This window comes from Papilio machaon, chromosome 16 (genome assembly GCF_912999745.1).
Source record: "Papilio machaon chromosome 16, ilPapMach1.1, whole genome shotgun sequence".
NCBI classification, from domain to species: Eukaryota; Metazoa; Arthropoda; class Insecta; order Lepidoptera; family Papilionidae; genus Papilio; species Papilio machaon.
Window position 1 is genome coordinate 6043632 of NC_060001.1, and position 12189 is coordinate 6055820.

The 12189-nt window shown below is 31.2% G+C and overlaps 1 protein-coding gene across 1 annotated transcript; it reads left to right on the top strand.

The window, feature by feature from the left end:
* Positions 1–1172: 1172 nt before the first annotated feature.
* On the top strand, positions 1173–9450 carry LOC106716640 (BAG family molecular chaperone regulator 2). Its single transcript, XM_014510193.2, has 4 exons — positions 1173–1404; positions 3015–3157; positions 3422–3534; positions 9004–9450. Exons 1-4 carry the CDS (start codon positions 1289–1291, stop codon positions 9241–9243), a joined length of 612 nt encoding a protein of 203 aa, XP_014365679.2. The 5' UTR covers positions 1173–1288; the 3' UTR covers positions 9244–9450.
* Positions 9451–12189: the final 2739 nt, after the last annotated feature.

Consider the following 12189-nt stretch of genomic DNA (forward strand, 5'->3'; position numbering starts at 1 on the left):
TTAAAATTTATTTCAATTTAACGATGTTAATAACATGTCAATTTCTTTTTATCTATGATTATAATATTTAATGTTTATATTCATTGCCATAAAACATTACGCGTTGCGTAACTAATAGTATTACAAAATTTATTGATTGTTTTTTAAATATAAGTTTAGATAATTACACCTTGAAAACTATTTTGTGATTTTGACGATATTTTTTATATATATTGACATTTTACAGCAATATTATTTATGCCATAATTTAAATATTTTCAGTAGTGTTCCGTTTTGCTATTATATACGAAATTAATAAGCTGACTAAAAAAATCACTATAAAATAGCTGCCTGCCTGCGATAATCGAAATTATCAGCTTTTAATGCAATTTGTGCCGTCCCTACCACTTTCATAATTAAAAGCATAGTATATTAGTTATCGCTATAACGAGTTTTTATTGTGTTCGTATAAGTAAAAAAATATTTTTATAACATTAGACGACCTTGTTTTTAGTTCGTGTCGCAATTTATTCCTAACAGAAATAGAAGCCCTAATAAGAGACGGCTATTTTCCTCAAATAGAAATGTCAGTAAGTCACATTTCCATCTACTCGCTTTAATTTAATGTCATGCTAGTTCTAACTATGGATAGCTATATGATGTTCTATTTATTTAGTATTAAACTAATGTTTATTATATTGAAATTGTGTATTTATGCGATAAATATCTTTTACGTTACAGTAATTTTAAAAATTAATATAACCGTTATTTTTTTTAGACAACGTTTTTGTGTACATAATGTTCATATTCATTCCCAATTTTAATTATGTTTATTGATACTTAATAAAGTTATTGAAAATATATTTTAAATTTTTATATAACCCATATTGTTTACGTTGCGAGACGTCGTTTTTTTTTCAGATGACAGAAATGAACTCGTGGTTACGACTGAAAGTCGATGGGAGTTATGCGCGGGGTACAATAATATATTGTTCAAAACATTGTAGTGGGCCTATGTCTATGTGCAGTATGCCCTTAAATTTCCGCAATTAGAATTGGGTTTTATTAATGTGATAAGAATCAAGAACACATTGTCTATTGTCATTATCAGTCTGTACTTGTCTGTATACTCTGTGCAGTTTTAACAAAATTTTATATTCTATGGTGTTTCTGATTATATTTTGACATTTGATTTGATCAGCGAGTACAGAAGTATTACATTTTTGTTTTCGTGAAATAAACAATAATAGGTCGGGGTACGCACCAAAACTTTAATCTGGCTTCAAATAATAAATATCTTTCGGAAAATATGGAAGTAGATCAGTACACTAATGTAAGTAGTGAGTGGTCCTACTCCGGCGAAGGTTCGCGATTGCCACTTATTGATGAATCTTCAGCACTTGGAACTCAGGCACCGAAAGACAGGTGAGTAATATCATTTTTTAACAATTGTGATTCGTTGTAAGTATGGAAAGTATTATAATAAATTTGCGGGAACGATTTTTTTAATCCATAACTGATACAGAAATCTATCATCTATTTTACTTCCCACGCATGAAAAAAACTCATAAAAAGATTAGTTAGAACTCCTACAACAGAATTTAGTGAAAATTTTCTTGTACTTATTATATTCCAATAATTGTACAATAATTTCAAAGTAAAGAAAACAATAGAATCAATTATATCAGTCAGTCATCTAAATCGGAACAAAGCCTTCACCATATTTGGTAACAACTACTAAATGAAGCTATGAATCACAATTGTAGCTAATTTGATTCTTACTTTCAAATAAAATTTATTGTTTAAAAAACAATGTAAATAAAACATTTGAGCATTGTTCATGAACATTCTGATATTAACTTATACATTGTGTAACCAATGATATTGGTTACAAATTGGTGCTTTATAGTCCTTACATATTGGCTTAATATATGCACAAATTACCATCTTTACTTTTATTAAAGCAAACATTTTGTACCACTTTATTATTTAATTCTAAGATTTTTATGTAAATTTTTATTAAAATAACAATACTTAATTGTACTATTTCACACAGACTAAGAATGCCAATTTTCAATAAAAAATTTAAATTTATTTGAATTAATCATTATTCTATGGGCTTTTCAATTGTTATAACATCATGGTTTGTTTTAATGAATTAAAGACTTGTTTCAATTGAAAAGATTCTTTTTTACTATTCAAAGGCATCTGAGATTGATGGGTTTAATAATACTTGTTTTCATAAATCAATGTTGTGATTTTTGTGGCCAGAAATTGAAATTTACTTAATGTATAAGTTGGGTATTTATACAAATACTAGCTTTTACCCCCGATTCCGTCCGAGCGGAATAAAAAATAAAAAACGGGGTAAAAATTATCCTATGTCCGTTTCCTGGTTCTAAGCTACCTTCCCACCAATTGTCAGTCAAATTGATTCAGCCGTCCTTGAGTTATAAATAGTGTAACTAACACGACTTTAGATATATAGATTTTGTGTTTCAATCAAATGCTTGTATACAGTTTGAAAAGATAGAAAAACATAAAACTCTATTTGATTATTATGAAAAAAGGTTTAATTATGATAGTGCTTTTCATGTTAGAAAGAAATTTAAACATGACTAAGTTCCATAAATGTATATTTATTATAATTTCCCACATGCAATGTGCTGTTATGATAATGGAACATTTTTTATAATATGTTAGAGATAGTGTTTTATTTTTTCCTATAGTACAAATCTCTAGGTTTTCTGGAAGAATTGATATTTATGGTAAACTGGCAATTAATCTTTGTGTTTAATTAATGTCGCTATACAAAAAGAGTTGACGTATAGGAAGGGGAAATATTGTCTTTCTGTTTGTCCCATATGTTGGCAACACATCTGCAATTGGGGATGTCTTACCAGTAGCAGTTGCTTCGTAATTTTTTTGAATTCAGGTGGCTGTTTGCTTGTTTACCACCACATGACATAAAAAAAAATATTTAGAATAAGGATCATGGTGTGGTGCAAATTAATAATTGTTGTTGATTTCATCAGGTTGATTGCTGTGTTGGATCAGGTTGAGATGCGAGTGGAGAGACTGCGGCGGGACACGGTGCGCATTGAGGAGGAGCGGGACTCCTTGCTCTCTACATTAGACAGTGTTAAGCACTCAGAACTATTGAGTGATATCACTGAATGTAAGTAAAAATATTATCAATTTCAAGTTTTTAGTTTTAGTTTCAAAATTGTTATGTCATTATTGTATGATAAATATAGTAGATAAACATCACAGCAAAAGTATATTTTAGGAACAAATATTTTTTTTGCTATACATAAGGTTTTTACAGACTTCCTGAGGAAAACAAAGTAATTTTGAATGAACAATTGTTGATGTTTGTAATGAATCCATTCCAGCGATGGTTTTTGGTTCTTTTTTTAATGAAATATTATAAATCGTGTAGGTGATAAAGAAGATATAACGAGGTACGCGGACCGTATCCTTGCGCGTGCTATGACTGTGGAGGTGGCGGTGAGGACTGACCGTGACCCGCAGCAGGAGGAGGCTCTGCATCAGGTAACTATTGATTATTACGATGGCAAGCAATTATGCAACCCTTTACCTTTTAATGGCTTATATTTTTGTCTTAAAAGTCTAAATTTTATGGACTTAAAATAGTGAGATGATCCTTGTTATTATTTTTGACAAAACAGAGATAACAAAAATTTTTAAACAAGGATTTTGGTCTCAGAAACCCATGGTTAGTCTGTGTTTCTCTTGTTTTGAGCAATTTACGTTAGGTGAAATCCCAATATTGATAAGATTTTCTGAATTATTATGGCTAAAGGCAAAGGACTTTTGTTGCTCTGTCGCCCATTAAGTCAAGCGTTGGCTAATTAAACTACATCTTGAATATAAGCGGAGTGTAGTTTAGTGATTGTATTAAAGGTTTCTCTTTAATATTATAAGTTACGGTTGAATACTTTTTATTTAATACATAAGTATGTATCTGGTTTCGAAAGGACCGGACTTTGTTTGCTTTTTCAGACTTTTACTTCCTCATTGCTCTGATCTTGTTGTTTCTCCAAATTCATATTGATTAATTTAAAAACTAAGAGAATATGTTAAGTTACGAAACTCAACAATATAACAAATATACGATATAATGTTGTTGTGTTGCTCTGTGAAATTCAATAATATTAGTGTAAACTGTCAAAATTACTGGACATAACATTTTTCAATGTTAATGAATGGGCTGAAAAAACTTACGAATAAATATTTTTCTGTCATTTATATTCACTTCTTAATAATTGTTTTAATCATAGTCTCACCTCAAGTTATGTAAATAGCAGACGCACTTTGCCGCATTGATTTTTAAAAAGTTGTTAACCTTGCACAATGTCGTCCGTTGCCCCGGTACACCGCTGCAAGGACATTCTCTACAACCAAATTAATTATATCTCTCGAACACTGTCTTATGATTTATTAATATTTTAAATTGCTTCTCTTGAAAGTGCTTCTATTATAAACTAGCTTTTACCGGCGACTCCGTCCGCGCGGAATAGAAAAAAATAGAAAACGGGGTAAAAATTATCCTATGTCCGTTTCCTGGTTCTAAGCTACCTACCCACCAATTTTCAGTCAAATCGATTCAGCCGTTCTTGAGTTATAAATAATGTAACTAACACAACTTGCTTTTATATATATAGATAGATAGATAGTGTTATTACGTGGTCTTTGCGATGTTTAACTGTGGCACTCAAAGACATTTCTGACATTGGTCTTAAATAGTTACTAATTTAGTACATAATTTTTGATTTACTATGATAAATCTCCATCCATGAAAAATTAATGGACTGTGAGTGTACCATTATAACTCTTAAATAGATTGTGCTACTTCCAAATAAAGGTGTCTAATGGTGGTAGATTGATGAAATTTGTTGTGTAGTGTGAAACTTTACCTATAACAAAATATAAAAAAAACCTCGCACAGTGCTATTAGAATGATCGATATCGTCTGGTCGAGGTCACCTCGTAATGTATATATTATTTACTACACCTTTTTTTATTGTAACAACATTATAAGTATAAAAATATATTGTCTTGCTGTTAGTATTGAGTATAGTCTGAGAGTTCTGAAAGCTTTGAGCTTTGTGGCGCAGTTGTCATCGTTGTTGTGGCGCATCCAGGTTCGATCTCCGCCGTTTACTAATGTATTTTTCAATTTTCGAGAATCATATGTATATTTATTAAATTTTCTTACGCCGAAGAAAAAAATCGGGACGCAACCTGGACATATCTGGAGAAAAAAATCAAAGATATGTGTGAAGTCTAACCTGCACTGGTCCTGCGTGGTTGGCCTAGGCAACCTAACTAACCTAACATAGGTAGGCTTCATGTCCATCGGTGGGGACATAATATATGAGCTGACGACGACAGCTCTGAATCATATAGCGGTTTCAAGATGTAATCCTGAGACATAACATACAGTACATAGCAACTTATGTGTCATGAAGTGCACAAGTACCATAATAGCCACTCAATTACGTCACGTTATAATTAACTAGGTTTTACCCGCGACTCCGTCCGCGCGGAATAAAAATAATGCACACAAGATAAAAAAGTTCCTACGTCCGTCTCCTAGTTCTAAGCTACCTCCCCATCAATTTTCAGCTAAATCAGTTCGACCGATCTTGAGTTATAAATGGTGTAATTAACACGACTTTCTTTTATATATATAAGATGTCAAATGAAATGTTATAAAGAAAATTATAAAAGGTATTTACGACTTCGTACACGCGAACTAAGACGACCTTTACGGACTACAATAATACTCTTATATAAAGCGATAATGTTTCTTCCGTCAATTTATTAGGTTTAAAGGTTCATGAATCACTTGTATTTGCACGTGTAGAGACACGCTTTATATAATGCAACAAATATGATAAATACCACTTTGAACTATATTTTTCATTTGTATTTTTTTCATCAAATAGTATAGGAGCTAGCAACGTTTTCGAGAAAGAATTTTAGGTCAGCTGATTTTGTGACATGTTGTCCTTCTTGCACTTTCGGTTAAAGTCTGGGCTATCTGGCTGGCGGTAGCGGTTGCGTTTATTACTGCGCATCCTACCTGTCCAGATAATAATCCTGGATTTTAAAAACATTTTAGAAGGCGTAATTTTTATTTTTTTGTTTTTAAATAAGTCTACCTGACATACTTTTTTTATTGCCAGACATTTTTGACAATGCTAACGATGTGCCATACGCGATTTTATTTTATTTTTTTATAAAAATTTCAAAGTATTTTATAATGTCTGTAATTTTAATATTATGTTATTTAATGATAAGAAAAACTTAAAATAAATTTGCCAGACATTAATTCGATTGTCAAGTCTTGAATTAAAATGAAAAAGTCATGAAAAGTATTGCAGTATAATGCTAGTAGTCCGAGAGAGACAGCTGAAGGTGCGAGAGAGATAGACAACGACAGTGGCGCGACAGGCAAGTTTTCAAGATGGCGTCAGTCTAATGTCACATGTTTGTTTTTGTTTTGATTTTAATGTTTATTTTTTAATTTGGTTACAATGGCCAGTGATAAAATAAAATGTGTTTTTTGTAAAGGACATAACGATAAAATAATGCTTTTCTTTATAATTTTTTATTTTATAGTGATCAATTAATTTTTAAGTTCGAGCAATTAGTTCAATACAATAATAATAAACCTAGTTTCTACATGACAAATAAAGATTCCTACCAAATTTCAAATCTGTATTAGAAGTTACAGCGTGGAAATGGAAATTTAACGTTTTAACACCCGCCCCCGCAATCCTTATTGGGGGTGGGTTTTTGTTAAATCCGCTCTTATATCATTTCCGCATCACATATAGAAGACTCCACCTAAATTTACCGTCTGTAGGATCTACAATTTGAAAGTTAAAAATTTTCATTGTTAATATCCACCCCCGCAATCCCCTGTAGAGCGAGCTATGATAAAATTCGTTTATAGATTATTTCTATATCACTTACAGAAGATTCCTACCAAATTTGAAAGCTATTGGAGCTATAGTTTACAAACGGGAATTATTCATTGTTAACGCCCCCGCAATCCCCTTTGGGGGAGGATTTTTGAAAATTTTCTTACATACAAACCTTCTCCTAAAAATTCTGAAGACAACAAAAAAAAATTTAGCTCAATCGGTCCAGCCGTTCTCAAGTGATGCGCGGACGGCATTTAATTTTTATTAATATATATTATTATTATTATTATCTTATTCATTTATTCTCTTATTATTTATATAATACATTTTATAAAAAAAAATTAACAAAATATATTATATAAAAAATAGTATACCACCGGCTGCGGAATCCCATTACTCAAACAACCAGTGGTGAGGGCTACAGAGACAGGAACCTCCTAACTATGCGTGCGGTTTCTAAAATAACTGCCTTTTGTATCAGGCCCTTAATCCAACTGTTTAGCGAGAGCTTCTTAAGATGTTGGTCGAAGCTCTTCGCTATCAGTCCATTCACCGATATTATTATTATTATTATTATTATTTTTTATATAGACAGTGACAAGTAATTTACTTTTGTAATGGTTCTCTGTATCATTCTCGACTGATTTTGCAACTGTCTCTCTCGGACTACTAGCATTATACTGCAATACTTTTCATGACTTTTTCATTTTAATTCAAGACTTGACAATCGAATTAATGTCTGGCAAATTTATTTTAAGTTTTTCTTATCATTAAATAACATAATATTAAAATTACAGACATTATAAAATACTTTGAAATTTTTATAAAAAAATAAAATAAAATCGCGTATGGCACATCGTTAGCATTGTCAAAAATGTCTGGCAATAAAAAAAGTATGTCAGGTAGACTTATTTAAAAACAAAAAAATAAAAATTACGCCTTCTAAAATGTTTTTAAAATCCAGGATTATTATCTGGACAGGTAGGATGCGCAGTAATGAACGCAACCGCTACCGCCAGCCAGATAGCCCAGACTCTAACCGAAAGTGCAAGAAGGACGACATATCACAAAATCAGCTGACCTAAAATTCTTACTTTTAAAACGTTGCTAGCTCCCGTACTAAAAATTCCTAATGTAAATGAATGGTTCACTCTTCTAATGTCATGAGTGTACTCTGTACTGTACATTGTGCAAAGGTGAACTATTTTTTGTTTAAATAAACTCGTATCATATAAATAAAGTGATCATCGATATGTCATACCGATGCACACGGTACAGCTTGTTTTATTTTTTTTTTTTAATAAATTAGTACGTTTTTGTGTTTCTTTATCAAGGGCATTATCGTGATTAGAGATAACAGTTTAATTTTTGACGTAAAAGGAAAAGAAAGTAATGAAATTATGTTGTTAACTAGAACAGTCTTTTAAGGATCTAGAATTATTATGATTCAGATTTATTATGATAAAACATAGAGGATAAAAACTAGTTCAAGGTGTATTTAGATTGGTTGTATGTTACAGCTGTTATTAATATTTAAACGATACTTTGAATCTTATTAACAACAACTATACGATAAATTTGCAATCACATATTTACCAGGTTTTTTATCTACGTTTTAGCGTTATCGCAAATATTTCGTTGTAGTTGTTTGTGGTTATTTTGTGGTCGAATCATTTTTTTTATAGTCAGTATTCGTTAAAGTACCTACAATACTTCCATCCATCCATGTACACTTACGTTACGAGGCTACAATACTTATCATACTAATATTATAAATGCGAATGTTGGATGGATGTTTGTTACAAGGTATCTACAGAACGGCTGCATGGATCTTGCTAAAATTTGGCATAGATGTAGAACATTGTCTGGTAGAATACATACGCTACTGTTTATTATTTATTATTAATTCCGCGCGGACCGAGTCGCGGGCGATGGCTAGTACAATATATTTCCTATTAAACGATTATGATCAATCGAAAGACTGAAGACCTCTAAGAATTGTTACGAAATTCCCTTGTCTTTAGTTCCGAGAGTATAATTCTAAATTTCACGTATAATTTTCCAGGTGAACCTGTACATCGACCAGCTGGTGATGTCTGTGCACGAGGATGCGGTGATAGCGCACACGCGCTGTCAGACTTACATGAACGCGTGTACTTCACAGCCCGACCCCAGCTCCGGTACAGACAAGAACTTCGAGTCCGCCATCCTCGGCTGCACTCTTGATGACCAGAAGCGTGTCAAGAAACGCCTGCAGGGACTCCTCGATTACTTTGCAAAGCTCAATGTTACCACGTGTTCGTGAATTAATAACGCCTGTATTACTGAACGCATGGCGCTTTGCGTGTGTTTGGGATATTAAAGTGAGTCCGTGGCTTAGTTCGTGGCTTTCGTACGTGGCTTGCGTGCGTAGCTTGCGTGCAAGTACGTAAAAATTCCGTATATAAATGTTGCTACGTATAAATTCCTTTTTTTAATTATTTTTCTTAGTGTTGAAGTTAAAGGATTTCATATGGGTGATGTTTTATTTCATTTAAATTTTTTTTTGTATTAAAATAAAACTAATTTTGCCAATTTTCTCATAATGCAAAATTATCAACTTTATAAAAAAAGTTATGTTGTAAAATCCGTAAAGGTAAAGCCAAAATGTGATCAAGTAAAATGGCGCCAGTCCATTCAATTCAACTTCTACATTAAAGATAGATCCTTAATTTTAAATATTACTGCATTTTTCGTGGTACTACTTGGTACTTTGTCTAGTATATCTTTGAGTATGGTATACGTATTACTTTAAATATATAAAAATACTTGCTTCTTTTGGCAAAACATATGTAAATACCCAGTTAATTTTATAAATTAAAAAAAAATTTGAAACAAAATTATTATTAGAGAAAATCACAAAGAGTTGGACCCTCTATAAACGCTTGTCAATATGTTTAAAATTTACTTAATTGATCCAACATAAGTCTTCATAATTATATATTTTTTATTTAGTATTTAATAAAGTTTAACTTTAACGATCCCTTAATATATGTATAGTTAGATTTTTTTTTCAAATAATTATAGTCAGTAATCAGACAAGTTGACTGTTAGTTATGTTTGGCATGCGTGCATTTCCACTGCCGTAACATTTGTTTGAAAACATGTCATTTTCATTCTTTTTGGAAAAAAGATAACATGTTTTGTGAATGAAACCTTATTATAAGAGAATTCATATAAAGTGATGCTTTTAAAATGCTCAATTGAAAGGGATTTCGAAAATGTATACATTAAAATTTTTAACGAGTTAAATTAGTTATAAAAAAATTTGATTATTTTGTAAACCAATTTAAAAATTTTCCATCGTAAATATAAACAACAAAAATTGAACAACTTTATTCTTTTCTTTGTATTCTTTATTACATTTAAATTTAAAATTACACTGGTCTGCAACGAAATCCTCCTTTGAATAAAAGTATGATCCGTTTAAAGAGTTTACCATCCTCAATCTATATCTGCTTTTCGTTTTATGCTATCACGTCTAATTTTTTTTTTAATGTTGATTTTAGATTTTCAGAAATTATGGGATATTTTGCTATACTAATATTACTATACTATGTTATTCTCGCGTTAAAGTAACTTTAATTGGTTGAGATTGTATTTGCACACAAATAAACGGTGTGCAGTGATAGAAAGAGAGAAAAAAATATTATCTGACGCTTTTTTAAGCGAATATGAAGAAAATTATATGGGAATATGATGTTATTACTGCAAGAAATCAAAAATTCACAATACGCATAGAACATTTGTGTTGATCTAAAAGTTTTAGCAATTTTAACTGGACTGCAAGGAGGATGTCCTCATTGCAGTCCAGTTAAAATCACCAAATGGTAAATACCAAATTTTGTGGTTTTTTATGTGAGTGGACAGTCGCGCAAAAGACAAACACAACATAGTAAAAAGCTGACCACAAAGAACGTTTTTTTTTTTCAAAATCAAAACCTCTGAGTTTGTCTCCTGTATCTAAAAATGTAAAGGGATATCCTTTCGTTCCTAGTGAAAAAAAAAATTCCACCACTTCATATAAAGCTGGGTCTTATGAAAAACTTTGTGAAAGCCCAGTACTTTCAGTACTAGAAAACAAAGTTTCCCCGGATCAGGTGAAATTAGAAGAAGGAATTTTTGTAGGTCCTCAAATACTCGAGTTTATGAAGGACTCAAGTTTTAAAATAAATTTAAATCAATTCGAAAAAAAGGGCGCAGACTGCTTTTGTAGAAAATTTGTGCCAAAATTTTCTTCAAAAAATCAGAACTATCAGGAAATCAAACAAGAACTTCTCATTTCCTACAAGGCTCAAAAAAGTAACATGTTTCTTAAAATTCATTTTTTGCACTCTCACTTAAAATTTTTCGCACCAAATCTCAGAACAGTATCTGATGGTAGACTGTGAGAGGTTTCATCACGATATTTTGCACATAGAGAGGACACAACGGGAAATGGTCCGAAACAATACTTGCAGATTTTTGTTGGTCGATTTATCAGGAAACTCCATTATAAAATATGAAAAAGAAAAAAAACGACTAAGTAAAATGGGATTGACAACTAGTAATGATATTGTCATATGCGTTTTAAAGGTTGTGTAATAGTTTACATACAACATTATTTAAGTAATTAAATGAATGATAAAAATTTCATATTAAAAAATTGTTTTTCTTAAAAATTCCATCCCAAAGAATATAGACGTGCTAGAAAACTTTGAATGATATATTTATGTTCAGTATTGTTGTATCAGACAAGATAACTGCATAACATTTGAAGGAGAGAAAAAAATTTTTTTTTGCAGACCAGTGTTATTAGCGAAACTCTTTCATATAACTGAGATTCAAGCATATATCAATGGGTCCTATGTATAAGGGCCAAAGTAACAAATTGTTATTTACTTTTTTTATGTTAAAAGCCTCTTAGTTTAGATAACATGCACTAAATAATACACATTTACAGATGTAAATGTTTTTTTGTGAAGTAAAAGGACCTATGCGACTTATTTTCCTTGGAAACTTTAAAAACCTCTCCTGAAAAGTTGTCAGTTGACATATTGGTCCTTATTCATAGGAGCCATTGATGTGAGAAATGTAGTAAGTTTCTATTGATTTATATTTATTACTGATTTTTCTAAGTGAAATTATTAAAATAAGATACGAAGCATCTCAAATTGGCTGTATATCGCTTTAGCACGCGTAAGTACGCGACTGAGCTTAGTATAACACTCTA